Source organism: Thalassophryne amazonica, chromosome 10, assembly GCF_902500255.1.
Source record: "Thalassophryne amazonica chromosome 10, fThaAma1.1, whole genome shotgun sequence".
Lineage (NCBI taxonomy): Eukaryota > Metazoa > Chordata > Actinopteri > Batrachoidiformes > Batrachoididae > Thalassophryne > Thalassophryne amazonica.
The window spans coordinates 98,880,181-98,895,496 of record NC_047112.1 but is presented as its reverse complement, the minus strand read 5'-3'; the positions used below and the strand labels follow the sequence as shown (position 1 = coordinate 98,895,496).

The window sequence follows — 15,316 nt, the reverse complement described above, 5'->3', positions numbered from 1 at the left end:
TGTTTGATTTATGCCATACTTTCATGTTTTTTGTTCAATTCAAATTGAACTGAACTGAATTTTGTTGATTCTCATTTTGACTGAAGTGGGCATCGAGTCCTGCTCTTCTCTCAGATGACAAGGATGCTGGACATTCTTCAGGATTACATAGAGTACAGAGGTAAACAGGAGCCTGCAATAATTACATTATGTGACAGTTCTTCAAACGGACTGCATTTATATTGCACTTTCCCATCTGCATCAGAAGCTCAAAGCGTTTTACAATGATACCTCAAATTGACACAGACACACTCACACAACGTCAGGGTGCTGACAAGAGTTTTACAGTCACTTTTGGTAAAGTAAATTTACCATATTTAAGCCCCAGTCACACATAGCAAGAATGTGGAGGAACCATGCCCGACACAACAAATATTGCCGTAATCCGACAGTCAGGAGGAAAAGAGGTGTGGTCAGCTGGGTTGGACTGCAGACAGACTGCCTCATCCACACCCGTCAGATCGCATCCAAAGCATATGTAGACGACACAGACTGCTGCCAGATGGCCATAAAAGGTTTGTTCGCACTGTGTTCACATCCCCTACACATGGATGGCTGCGTGCCACATATATATCAGCGATCAACAGTTCCTTTGTGCTCTGGGGGGTGCAGTGGAGGTGGATAAGTGGCATGTGCAGGTCATGCTGGCAGGCTTTGCCATGCCCGATCCATTTCGAGGGTTCCCTCATATGCGCTCAAATCGTTTCGGATCTTGTTTATGCCACCTTCAGAATATCTAAATTGTGGTCAGATGGCGCGCAGACCGCTGTCGGATAGGTGTCCCATCTCGATGGCGCCTGGAGGGTTTTGAACATGTGCATCACACTCTGGGCTGCCGGCCGATTTTGACCAATTACGTGGATTTCCGCAGATGGCTCTCAGAATGTTTTGGAATTGAAATCTGACACTTTTCGGATGTGCGCCGATTCATAATTCCGACGCAGTTCTGGCTAGGTGTGATGGGGGTATTAATATTATTTATCTTGGTACAAAAGTGATGTTTGTACATTTTGTTTTGAGCTTATCCACCACAGATGGACAAGATGCAGATGCAGCCAACTTCACGTACTTGCTGATATTTTTTATTTTTTTTCTTTCACCTGCTGAAGGTCAAATTAGTGCTTAATTGATCTTTGCTGGCCAGGTTATAGCTATGAACGTCTGGATGGGTCTGTTAGAGGGGAAGAGCGAAATCTGGCAGTCAAGAGCTTCAGCAGTAAGGACATCTTTGTCTTTCTGCTCAGCACTAAAGCAGGTGAGTAAAACCCAGTAGTAAGATCATGGAGGCATATTCTGTTTTATCCTCACAATATGGTGATTTAAGCGTGGAACAATAGAAATGTGTCAGCTGATAACTAACCATGGTGTAACTGGCATTTCATTAGCATCTCTGCTTGTTTTGTTGAGCAAGTTTGATTAAAACTTATCACGTAGCACTAAGCAGTAATGTTGCTGTGGATGATGCATCCTAAAGGAACAAGTTTCTTTTTTTATTCTTGTATGTCTTATACAGTGAGGAAAATATTTGAACACCCTGCGGTTTTGCAAGTTCTCCCACTTAGAAATCATGGAGGGGTCTGACATTTTCATATTAGGTGCATGTCCACTGTGAGAGAGACATGATCTTTATTAGGAATGTTCAGTGCAAATGACAGCTGGTAGATAGCAATAAACAGTATACATAGTGCATAGATAATAGGTCTTTTCATGCATATTGTTTTGCAATATTAGTACTTATGCCCATGGCTTAGACATAGCAGTCAAGGAAAGAATACACATTTCATACATAACTCATACATTTGAAATATACATTTGTATTGGGGACCATTTCTTAATGAACATATCTGTTTTCAATTGTAGTTTTGCAGTTATTAGTTCCATATAATAAACATCTCTTAATTTATTTTTCCATTGGATGATTGTAGGAGGCTGCGGGATGAGCCAGGAAACTGTGGTCATCTTTTTGGCAATTAAGAACAGAATTCTCAATAGGTGGTAATTACAGTGTGCTCTTATTTTTTTAGAAAATACCCAGTAACATTGTTGATGGTTCTTCTCCTATTTCAAGATCTAAACATTTCTTAATTTCACATTTTACATTTTCCCAAAATGTATTCAATTTAGGAATGTATGATTTTTTTTAATAATTGTATGTCACTCCTGAAAATAAGTATTTGAACACCTACCAACCAGCAACAATTCTGGCTCTCACAGACCTGTTAATTTTTCTTTAAGAAGCCCTCTTATTCTGCACTCTTTACCTGTATTAATTACACCTGTTTGAACTTGTTACCTGTATAGAAGACACCTGTTCACACACTCAATCAATCACACTCCAACCTATCCGCCATAGCCAAGACCAAAGGGCTGTCTAAGGACACCAGGGACAAAACTGTAGACCTGCACAAGGCTGGGTTGGACTACAGGACAACAGGCAAGCAGCTTGGTAGAAGACAACTGTTATGATTATTTATTAGAAAGTGGAAGAAACACAAGATGAGTGTCAATCTCCCTTGGTCTGGGATTCCATGCAAGATCTCACTTTGTGGGGTAAGGATTATTCTGAGAAAGCTCAGAACTACACAGGAGGACCTGGCCAATGACCTGAAGAGAGCTGGGACCACAGTCACAAAGATTACATTAGTAACACATGATGCTGTTTAAAATCCTGCAGGGCAGCAAGGTCCCCCTGCTCAAGCCAGCACATGTCCAGGCCCATTTGAAATTCACCAGTGACCATCTGGATGATCCAGAGGAGGCATGGGAGAAGGTCATGTGGTCAGATGAGACCAGAATATAGCTTTTTGGAATCAACTCCACTTACCATGTTTAGAGGATGAGAACAACCCCAAGAAAACATCCCAACCGTGAAGCATGATGGTAGAAACATCATACTCTGTGGGTGCTGTTCTGCAAAGGGGACAGGACTGCACCATATTGAAGTGAGGATGGATGGGGTCATGTATTACGAGATTTTGGCAAACAACCTCCTTACATCAGTAAGAGCATTGAAGATGGGTCATGGCTGGGTCTTCCAGCATGACAATGACCCCAAATACACAGCCAGGGCAACTACGGAGGGGCTCCGTAAGAAGCATTTCAAGGTCCTGGCGTGGCCTGGCCAGTCTCCAGACCTGAACCCAATAGAAAATCTTTGGGGGGAGATGAAACTCCAAACCTGAAAGATCTAGAGAAGATCTGTATGGAGGAGTGGACCAAAATCCCTGCTGCAGTGTGTGCAAACCTGGTGAAAAACTACAGGAAACGCTTGACCTCTGTAATTGCAAACAAAGGCTACTGTACCAAATATTAACATTGATTTTCACAGGTGTTGAAATACTTATTTGCAGCAGTAACACACACACACATATATATATATATATATATATATATATATATACACTCAACAAAAATATAAACGCAACAATTTTGGTTTTGCTCCCATTTTGTATGAGATGAACTCAAAGATCTAAAACTTTTTCCACATACACAATATCACCATTTCCCTCAAATATTGTTCACAAACCAGTCTAAATCTGTGATAGTGAGCACTTCTCCTTTGCTGAGATAATCCATCCCACCTCACAGGTGTGCCATATTAAGATGCTGATTAGACACCATGATTAGTGCACAGGTGTGCCTTAGACTGTCCACAATAAAAGGCCACTCTGAAAGGTGCAGTTTTATCACACAGCACAATGCCACAGATGTCGCAAGATTTGAGGGAGCATGCAATTGGCATGCTGACAGCAGTAATGTCAACCAGAGCCGTTGCTCGTGCATTGAATGTTCATTTCTCTGCCATAAGCCGTCTCCAAAGGCGTTCCAGAGAATTTGGCAGTACATCCAACCAGCCTCACAACCGCAGACCACGTGTAACCACATCAGCCCAGGACCTCCACATCCAGCATGTTCACCTCCAAGATCGTCTGAGACCAGCCACTCGGACAGCTGCTGAAACAATCGGTTTGCATAACCAAAGAATTTCTGCACAAACTGTCAGAAACCGTCTCAGGGAATCTCATTTGCATGCTTGTCGTCCTCATTGGGGTCTCGACCTGACTCCAGTTCATCGTCGTAACCGACTTGAGTGGGCAAATGCTCACATTCACTGGCGTTTGGCACGTTGGAGAGGTGTTCTCTTCACGGATGAATCCCGGTTCACACTGTCCAGGGCAGATGGCAGACAGCGTGTGTGGCGTCATGTATGTGAGCGGTTTTCTGATGTCAGTGTTGTGGATCGAGTGGCCCATGGTGGCAGTGGGGTTATGGTATGGGCAGGCGTCTGTTATGGACGAAGAACACAGGTGCATTTTATTGATGGCATTTTGAATGCACAGAGATACCGTGACGAGATCCTGAGGCCCATTGTTGTGCCATACATCCAAGAACATCACCTCATGTTGCAGCAGGATAATGCACAGCCCCATGTTGCAAGGATCTGTACACAATTCTTGGAAGCTGAAAATGTCCCAGTTCTTGCATGGCCGGCATACTCACCGGACATGTCACCCATTGAGCATGTTTGGGATGCTCTGGACCGGCGTATACGACAGCGTGTACCAGTTCCTGCCAATATCCAGCAACTTCGCACAGCCATTGAAGAGGAGTGGACCAACATTCTACAGGCCACAATTGACAACCTGATCAACTCTATGCGAAGGAGATGTGTTGCACTGCATGAGGCAAATGGTGGTCACACCAGATACTGACTGGTATCCCCCCCACAATAAAACAAAACTGCACCTTTCAGAGTGGCCTTTTATTGTGGACAGTCTAAGGCACACCTGTGCACTAATCATGGTGTCTAATCAGCATCTTGATATGGCACACCTGTGAGGTGGGATGGATTATCTCAGCAAAGGAGAAGTGCTCACTATCACAGATTTAGACTGGTTTGTGAACAATATTTGAGGGAAATGGTGATATTGTGTATGTGGAAAAAGTTTTAGATCTTTGAGTTCATCTCATACAAAATGGGAGAAAACCAAAAGTGTTGCGTTTATATTTTTGTTGAGTGTGTGTGTGTGTGTGTGTGTGTGTGTATGTATATATATATACACACAATGAAACTTGTCCTCTGCATTTAACCCATCCTAATTACAGTTAGACACAATCCAACCACTAGGAGCAGTGGGCAGCCACCGTCCAGTGCCCGGGGACCAACTCCAGATGTAGAGACGCTACCTTGGTCAGAGCAGAAAAAGGAACAGACCCTAAATAAGCATGTTTGTGATTTTGGGAGGAAACCGGAGTGCCAGGAAGAAACCCACACAGACACAGAGGGAACATGCAAACTCCACTTAGAAAGGGCAGGAAGCGATCCCACGACCTTCTTGCTGTGAGGCGCCAGTGCTAACCACTAAGCAACCATTGGCTGTATGAGTATGTAATCAATGAAACAGTTTTGGGATTACCTTTCACTGCTATGCTGAAGATACTCAGTTATACATGCCAATAACTGCTGGTAATCTCATCCACATAAAATCCTTAGAAGATTGCCTTGCATCAGTGAGAAGCTGGATGTCTAGCAATTTCCTACTTTTAAACTCTGATAAGACTGAAATGATGGTTCTTAGTCCAGTGAGACATCGGCATCAGTTTGACCAGCTAACGCTTAGTCTAGGCTCGTGTGTCATACTCTGACAAAGTGAGGCACCTTGGAGTAATTTTTTATTCTACGTTGTCGTATGGCCTCCACATCAGAGATATTATGAGGACTGTTTTCTTCCACCTGCGAAATATAGCGAAGATTCATCCCATCCTGTCTATGGCTGATGCTGAGAGCCTCATTCATGCATTTGTTGCTTCTAGATTGGACTACTGCAGTGTTCTATTTTCTAGTTTACCGCAGTCCAGCATTAGGGGTCTCCAATTAGTTAGTACAGCTGCTGCCAGACAAAGCAGAAAGTTTGATCACATTACACCCATGTTGGCATCTCTTCACTGGCTTCCTGTCCCTGTGAAATCAGATTTTAAGGTTCTAAAACTTCCCTAAAAAAAAAAAAATTGTTCACGGACTGGCACCTGCCTACCTAGCTGACCGAATTAAACCCTACATATTGGCGCGGGTTTTGCATTCTCAGGATGCAGGACTACTTTATGTCCCTAGGCTGAATTAAAAAGTCTGCGGGTCACAGAGCTTTCTCTTATTGTGCCCCTGTTCTGTGGAATGACCTCCGTGTGTCAGATTCTGTAGAGATTTTCAGCAGGGGTGGTGGCCAAGTGGTTAATGCGCTTGGTTTCAGTGCAGAAGGTTCTGTGTTCAAATCCCACCCCTGCCACATTTCTCCATGCAATGTGGAGTTGCGTCAGGGAGGGCATCCGGCGTAAAACCTGTGCCATTTCAACATGCAGATCCACCTTGGATTTGCTGTGGCGACCCCGAGTGCAAACAAGGGAGCAGCCGAAGGGACTTACTATTCTGTAGAGATTTTCAAGTCCAGACTTAAGGCCTATTTTCCCTTTCATATGCCTAGCATACTGGCATAGTATGTTACTATGCTTTTTACTCTTTTAAATTCATTTTACTAGTAAACAGAGCATACCGCGGCCTCAACTTTATCTTAAGTCTGGGTCTTTTACTGAAGTTTTGGGCTAGTGGTCGGCGGTCACCTCAGTATTTCTTTTGTTTTTCTTGTTGATTATTGCTGACAAATTATACTCTATTTGTTGTCTTTCTGATACCTGATTGTTTTTTCTTTTCTCTCTGTTTGTGGTGCGACTCCATCCAGAGATAGGTGTGGTGTCTGTTTCTGAAACCCTCCTGTCCTGTGCACCGGCAGCATTTCCTGTATATTCGTTTTGTGAATTGTTTTGTAATTTGTGTTGGTAGCTTGGCCAAAGCAGAGGGTCACCCCTTTGAGTCTGGTCTGCTTGAGGTTTCTTCCTCAGAGGGAGTTTTTCCTTAACACTGTTACCTATGTGCTTGCTCTGGTGGTTGGTAAGGTTAGACCTTACTTGTGTGAAGTGCCTTGAGGCAACTTTGTTGTGATTTGGCACTATATAAATGAAAATAAATTGAAATTCAAATTGAAATTGTGTGTAGAAAGAATGTGACCCTTTGACCGCTTAAAATAAGCCAAAGTCTTAGCAATACCCGATGGCCGTATTTTGGCCTTGAGTAAAAAAATTATATTGGGTATTTTGATTGGTAGCATTGTAGCTACATAGTTGAACTGGGGAGCAACTACCATTTTTATGATGTTAATTTAACCCACAAGGTAAGTTTGATTTTTTTTTTTTTTTTTTTTTTTTTTTTTTTTTTTTTGCCATTTATCACAGTTAATTTTTACCCGAGGCCATCAAATATGGCTATTGGGTATTGTGGAGACTTTGCGTCCATCCATCCATCATTGTAAAGTACTTTGATTCAGATGGATACGCGCTATATAAATGTAGCCCATTTCACAAGGCCAGCAAGAAAAATCATAGCTTGCATGTGGCTTAATTTGTCTGTATGAAATTATCAAATCTGGGTTTTTTTTTGTTTGTTTGTTTTTAAAAGCACAGTACTAAAGCATTTTTGTGTCAAAAAATACCTAAAAAGCCTGTCAATTAATGTGTTATTATTGGGGAGAAAGCCTTAGAATGCAACTGTCAATACAGACAGCAGAGCCGGTGCTGTCTGTCAGCGCAGGCTGTAGTGCTTTGTACTTGATTGCATACTGTGCTCTGCTTGACACAGTCAGGTTTGTAGGTAAGAGAATGATTTTGAATGATGAGTCGTCAGTGACAAAACTGCAACCACAACCTTCCTGGCATACATAAACTAAGTACCACCAAATTTGTAGAACTGGCCAATAAAGGAAAGAGGGCTGATTGTACAGCTAAGCGCTGCAACAGAGTGAGAGAAGTTTAAACAAGGCCAATAATTTTTCTGTTTTTACACAAACAGTTAAAATTTGGGGAAAGAAACCCGACTTCTTAAAACAGGTCGCCTCATTATTTGCACACCCATATGTCAACTGCTTTGGGGATAGACATACAATCTTTAACATCTCTGAAATGGATTTGAGAGGAATAGTCACCACAGCATTACATTACATTTCCAAATGGATTCAGCTATTGTGGTTATGTAGTACACTTTACATGTAAGCACCCAGTGCACTGTATTCTCATTTTAGGGTCTACAATCATATACTTCCTTAGCAGTTGCTCTTGAAAATCGTTCATGTAGAAATGTTCAAATAATGGACATTTGGCATATTCGAATGCAATATATATTGCCTCATAACTGTGGGTTTTTAAGCTAAGTTTAATAAAAACCAGTATCTGGGACTGCCTTCACTTGGTAGAATTTATGCAACAAATCGTATTGACAGTGTTTACTTAATTTGAACATCAGGATGTCTATACTAAAACATGGTGTTGGATGATAAAATTGGGGGTGGGTGGTATCTCATGCATGCTTTTGTTTTTTGCACTCTTTAAACTGTCTGTTCATAAATGTGTATTTATTTACTATTACTTATGTATTAATTTATCCTAATGCATGGAGTAATGGGGCAATTCAGCTGATTGTTCCAAGTAGCTGCCTTCGGAAACTAAGTGAATGGAACTGTACCCAATCTAAAATGAGCAGCCCACGCACGCTTACTTCTCAAAATAACTGCATGCAGGCAAGTGCTTTTTGATACATGTGTATTTATAGAGAGAGATAGGTGGATATATATATCTCTATAGAGAGATGTAGATATATTGATTGAATCCTTTGTTTGTGTAATCATTGAAATCCTGGCATTGCAGCTTCCTGGATGGTGTGGATGACTCCACAGATATGAATGTCACAACTAAAATATCGGGGTGAATGTGGGGCATTATTGTAAAGCGCTTTGAGCGTCTGATGCAGATGGAAAAGCACTATATAAATGCAGTCCATTTACCATTCAAAATGAGTAAACCTCTCTACAATTTCAACACTTCCACCACATGCAGATACACCTACCTGCGGTTGGGGTCAGTCTTATTCTTGATTCATGACGGTCACAATCGCAGACACTCTGACTCCGCAATCAGTTCGTCTCAATTGCTATAGTCACGGCATCCAGTGATTCCACAAAGAGCACAGTATCGTCTGTGAAGTCAAGGTTGGTAACTCTTTGCTTGCCGACTGCTTGTCTTCACAACTCTCCCCGAGAGACAGCCTGTGCAAGCACTGAACAGAAGGCCTGGCAGTCAATATATTTGGTCTTACCTGTGGACTTTTACCCCAAAGGTAGATTGTCGCTTTTATCTCATGTGAAAAGTTATTTTGGTTTAGATTGTAATTTATTTGTCTATGGAATGATGATTTCTGAAAGTTATGAGAGTAAAAATTCTGTTTGTTTTTTTTTGTTGTTTTTTTTCAAATGTGTGCTTTGTTGTCCTTTGTCCTGTTGTCCTAACTGTCTTTGCAGGGGGAGTGGGAATGAACCTTACAGCTGCGGACACTGTTATTTTTGTGGATAGTGATTTTAACCCTCACAATGACTTGCAGGCTGCTGCTCGCTGCCATCGCATTGGCCAGAATAGGTGAGGTGTATGAAAAATGATCCTCATCAGGCTTTGCTACCTCATTATTTATACTTTGATTGACCATATTGGTCACTATAGAATTTGTTTTATTATATGTCACCTATAACAGGCCTGTGAAAGTGATCCGCCTTCTAGCAAGAGACACTGTGGAGGAAATAATGTACTCGCGTGCTGTATCCAAGTTGCACCTGACTAACATTGTTATTGAAGAAGGACGTTTCTCTTTGTTAGACCAAGCTCAGTCAGCTGCTGCAGGACTTCAGGTTTGGTGAAATATCAGCAGTAACTTCTTTGAATCCTTTTAGACCATTTCTGTTCACTCATGTATCTTTGCTGTTTTACAGCTAAGTGACATCTTGAAGTTTGGCATAGATAAACTTTTACTGTCGGGTGAGAGTTCAGTACAGGATGTGGACCTGGAAAAGATCCTTGGGCCATCATGTGATGGGCAGTGGGTGGCTGATAAAGACTCCGACAGAATGGCGGAAGATGACGGCTCTGAATCCAAGGGACAGAGTATGTTTTTAGACCAGTTGACAAAAATAAAATATTACATCAGTTACTTTTTTGCCAACAGTTGGTTTGTGAGCAAAGGGTCATAGGCTCAATTTACTGTCTACGTAGATACGAAAATCTTAAACTACTCTCAAGTAAACACCTTGCATGGTAGCATCCTGAGAGTAAATGTGAGGCATCATTGGACAATGCTTTCATCCTTAAAGCCGTACAGCATCTAGGTTTTTTTTTCAAAGATTTGTCATAAAAAGAATTTACATTGGCACTATTATTTTATTCTTTAGCATTTAAATAAGGGACTCATAATATGATATTGCCAATACGATCAAAATTCGCACTGTTTGGAAATGATTTAGAATGTCTCCCCATGAAGTGAAGAATTTCAAACAATCAAGACACCATGGCCTACATTTGGTAGTGACGTCAGACCACATGGGGACTTCCCCCAATATGTGCAAGGGATGCTGGGAAGGACACTACACCTGTCAATTGGAGTAAAGAAAGACAGCGTGACGTCAGCTGGCTGTTCACTCAAACAAAATAAACCAAGATGGCAGAAAACGCTCTGAAAAAGCTTATATGTGTATAAATATTTCTCCTATGTTTTGGAAATGTTAGAAATAAACACTTCTAAATCTAAAAACAATGTTTTTGAAACCAGATGACACCTCTGAAGTGATTTGCAGTTGTGTTCAAAATACAGTAATAGTATGTTTTTAAAAAGTGAGTAAAGCTCAAAATCCTGAAATGGCTTTTACAACCCCTGGCAAAAATTATGGAATCACTGGCTTCGGAGGATGTTCATTCAGTTGTTTAATTTTGTAGAAAAAAAGCAGATCACAGACATGACACAAAACTAAAGTCATTTCAAATGGAATCTTTCTGGCTTTAAGAAACACTATAAGAAATCAGGAAAAAAAATTGTGGCAGTCAGTAACGGTTACTTTTTTAGACCGAGCAGAGGGAAAAAAATATGGAATCACTCAATTCTGAGGAAGAAATTATGGAATCATGAAAAACAAAAGAACGCTCCAACACATCACTAGTATTTTGTTGCACCACCTCTGGCTTTTATAACAGCTTGCAGTCTCTGAGGCATGGACTTAATGAGTGACAAACAGTACTCTTCATCAATCTGGCTCCAACGTTCTCTGATTGCTGTTGCCAGATCAGCTTTGCAGGTTGGAGCCTTGTCATGGACCATTTTCTTCAACTTTCACCAAAGATTTTCATTTGGATTAAGATCCGGACTATTTGCATGACATTGACCCTATGTGTCTTTTTGCAAGGAATGTTTTCACAGTTTTTGCTCTATGGCAAGATGCATTATCATCTTGAAAAATGATTTCATCATCCCCAAACATCCTTTCAATTGATGGGATAAGAAAAGTGTCCAAAATATCAGCGTAAACTTGTGCATTTATTGATGAGGTAATGACAGCCATCTCCCCAGTGCCTTTACCTGACATGCAGCCCCATATTATCAATGACTGTGGAAATTTACATGTTCTCTTCAGGCAGTCATCTTTATAAATCTCATTGGAACGGCACCAAACAAACATTCCAGCATCGTCACCTTGCCCAATGCAGATTCGAGATTCATCACTGAATGACTTTCATCCAGTCATCCACAGTCCACGATTGCTTTTCCTTAGCCCATTGTAACCTTGTTTTTTTCTGTTTAGGTGTTAATGATGGCTTTCGTTTAGCTTTTCTGTATGTAAATCCCATTTCCTTTAGGCAGTTTCTTACAGTTCGGTCACAGACGTTGACTCCAGTTTCCTCCCATTCGTTCCTCATTTGTTTTGTTGTGCATTTTCGATTTTTGAGACATATTGCTTTAAGTTTTCTGTCTTGACGCTTTGATGTCTTCCTTGGTCTACCAGTATGTTTGCCTTTAACAACCTTCCCATGTTGTTTGTATTTGGTCCAGTGTTAAGACACAGCTGACTGTGAACAACCAACATCTTTTGCAACATTGCGTGATGATTTACCCTCTTTTAAGAGTTTGATAATCCTCTCCTTTGTTTCAATTGACATCTCTCGTGTTGGAGCCATGATTCATGTCAGTCCACTTGGTGCAACAGCTCTCCAAGGTGTGATCACTCCTTTTTAGATGCAGATTAATGAGCAGATCTGATTTGATGCAGGTGTTAGTTTTGGGGATGAAAATTTACAGGGTGATTCCATAATTTATTCCTCAGAATTGAGTGAGTCCATATTTTTTTTCCCTCTGCATGGTCTAAAAAAGTAACCATTACTGACTGCCACAATTTTTTTTTCTTGATTTCTTAAAGCCAGAAAGTTGCCATTTGAAATGATTTTAGTTTTGTGTCATGTCTGTGATCTGCTTTTTTTCTACAAAATTAAACAACTGAATGAACATCCTCCGAGGCCGGTGATTCCATAATTTTTGCCAGGGGTTGTATTTCCATACACGCAGAGGCATTGGGAACACTGCGCATTCTATTCCAAATCAAAACATGAAGAAAGATTTTATAAAATTTATTATTACTTTACAGAAAGTAAAGAAAAAGGAATATTGGGCTGTTCAAAAAAATGGCAGTGTCTGCATTTTTCCTTATAAAACATTTACTGTATAAAATGAAAAATGCTTTAAGATTTAGCTTTCCTGTAAATCACTGAACTAATATTTAGTTCAGTGATTAATATTTAATACTAGTATCTCCATGGTTTCTGAGAATTGCTTCACATCTGTGTTGCATGGAGTCAGCCAACTTCTGGCACCTGTGAACAGGTGTTCCAGCCCAGGACGATTGAACTACATTCCACAATTCCTCTATATTTCTTGGTTTTGCCTCAAATTATATTTTTGATGTCACCCCACAAGTTTTCTATTGGGTTAAAGTCCAGGAATTGGGCTGGCCACTCCATAACATTAATCTTGTTGGTCTGGAACCAAGATGTAGCTCACTTGCTGGTGTGTTTGGGATTGCCATCTTGTTGAAACACCAATTTCAAGGGCACTGTTATGTGTTGGACGCAGCTCGGAGAACCGACCAGCGTTTGAAGGACCCAGTATGAAATAAGCAGAGCACGGTACAAAGGCTAACTGAATTTAATACATAACAGTGATACAAAAATAACAAAGTGCGGTCTGGCGTGGTGCGCTCCCAGCAGCGCTAACGGTCCGGAGCCAGAAGCTGTTCGGACCCAAGGACCCCGCCGACACCCCCCAGGTGGCCGCAACAAACCGAGTCTGTGAAAGAAGGAACCATTATGTGAGTCCACACTCTACACACAGAGAGAACACTTAAAGGTGTACAAACAGCAAACACTTCCTGGCTTGATTACTAATCAGCTTCCCAACCTGCAGGCATGGAACATCCAGTTCACAAAACTCCACTGCAGTGGAAGCCGATACATGACTAACATACAGCTCAATATAAAAAGGTGTGAGGGACACCACATTTACTGACTGTATAAATGTTAGTCACAAAATCTAACGTACCTCAGGAAGTGTGCTGACGAGCGTGAGACCTCACCCCCTCCTCTTTCACAGACCGTGCATCAAACCCTGGACGTTCTCTGCATCCACTGATGATGAGATGGCTCCCGAGACGACGATCTCACCCGTCTGGTCACAAGGTCGAGTCTCTGGCAAATACACACTGTATACTCCAGTCTTAAATGCCACCATGTTCCAATCCATATAGATGCACCTCAGCTGTGAGTCCTGACGAGCCGCAGGTGATCAGGATGAGGTCCTGATAACCTCAGCAACACAGCCACTCAGTCCCAAATGCAAGCCACCTGGAAGGAAAAACAAAAGACAGAAACAAAAAGGCAGCCAGGCCCCCCAGCCATACAACAGGCACTTCCTCTTCAGCATAAGGCAACATGGCCTCTTCAAATATTTTGATGTATTCAAACTTATCTATGATCCCTAGTATGCGATAAATAGGCCTGAAACCATAGTATGGGAAACCTCCCCATATCATGACGTTTGCTCCACCATGCTTCACTGTCTTCACCATGTACTGTGGCTTGAATTCAGTTTTTGGGGTCATCTGACAAACTGTCTGTGGCCACATGACCCAAAAAGAACAATCTTGCTGTCATCAGTCCACAAAATGTTGTGCCATTTTTGTTTAGTCCAGTCTGTGTTCTTTGGCAAATTGTAACCTCTTCAGCATGTAGTTTTTTTTCAACAATGGGACTTTGCGGAGGGCTTCTTGCCCACAGTTTGGCTTCACATAGGCGTCTTCTAATTGTTACAGTACTCACAGGTAACTTGAGACTTTCTTTGATTGCCCTGGAGAAGATCATTAGCTGAGTCTTTGCCATTCTGGCTATTCTTTGATCCATTCGAATGGTGGTTTTCCATTTTCTTCCACCTCTTTCTGGTTTTGGTTGCCATTTTAAAGCATTTGAGATAATTTTAGCTGAGCAGCCTATTATTTTCTGCACTTCTTTACATGTTTTCCCATCTTCAGTTTAGTTTTTAATCTATGTATGCTGTTCTTCTGAACAATATGTGTAACAAACCATTTTTAGAGAGTGAAATACGCTACAACCAGCATGTACAACACTTCTGCATTTGTCCTGAAGGGCCTTAAGTGCGAAGATTGGTCGACGTCTGGTCGATTATAGCGAAAATGCATGAAATAGGTCGAAATTAGCGCACCACAAAACATTGCACCGATGGGCAGGTGTGCACAAACCCGGTGCGAGAGTTCATGCACGCGCCGGTGTCCGTCAAGCAGGAACAGTGCCAGGTGTAGTACGTGGAGCCGCTTATGTGGAAGGAATAAAAACCAGCTGGTACGTGTGGAACCACGTCATGCCGCTTATGTGGAAGGAATAAAAACCAGCTGGTACGTGTGGAACCACGTCATGCCGCTTATGTGGAAGGAATAAAAACCAGCTGGTACGTGTGGAACCACGTCATGCCGCTTATGTGGAATGAATAAAAACCAGTTGGTACCTGTGGGACCACATGGCACCGCTTATGTGTAATAATAAAAAAAAAACACACTACACAGAACGCGAACTCATGCCTTTAAAAGCTCTGATTACCAGTCAGAGACTTTACCACTGAGCTACGGAGCTGTTCTTTGAAAGATGCAGGAAGCTGCCTCATATCAGGAAGGACATGGAAGTATTACCAAAAAAAATAAAATCCCACACCATATAAAAACACCACATTTATCAAGCGAGCATTACAAATATGATCCCGTCTGTTCCTCTGGTGATGATTCATGGTCACAGACATACAGTCATG

At 41.6% G+C, this 15,316-nt stretch overlaps 1 protein-coding gene across 1 annotated transcript in view; it reads left to right on the top strand.

Moving 5' to 3' along the window:
- The window catches only part of chd1l (chromodomain helicase DNA binding protein 1-like), a 56,140-nt gene that overhangs the window by 20,107 nt on the left and 20,717 nt on the right, over nt 1–15,316 (top strand). Inside the window, exons 11-15 of the mRNA XM_034180595.1 lie at nt 87–160; nt 1,184–1,294; nt 9,438–9,552; nt 9,665–9,818; nt 9,900–10,071. Coding sequence (XP_034036486.1) covers nt 87–160; nt 1,184–1,294; nt 9,438–9,552; nt 9,665–9,818; nt 9,900–10,071 — 626 coding nt within the window. The remainder of the gene's footprint in view (nt 1–86; nt 161–1,183; nt 1,295–9,437; nt 9,553–9,664; nt 9,819–9,899; nt 10,072–15,316) is intronic.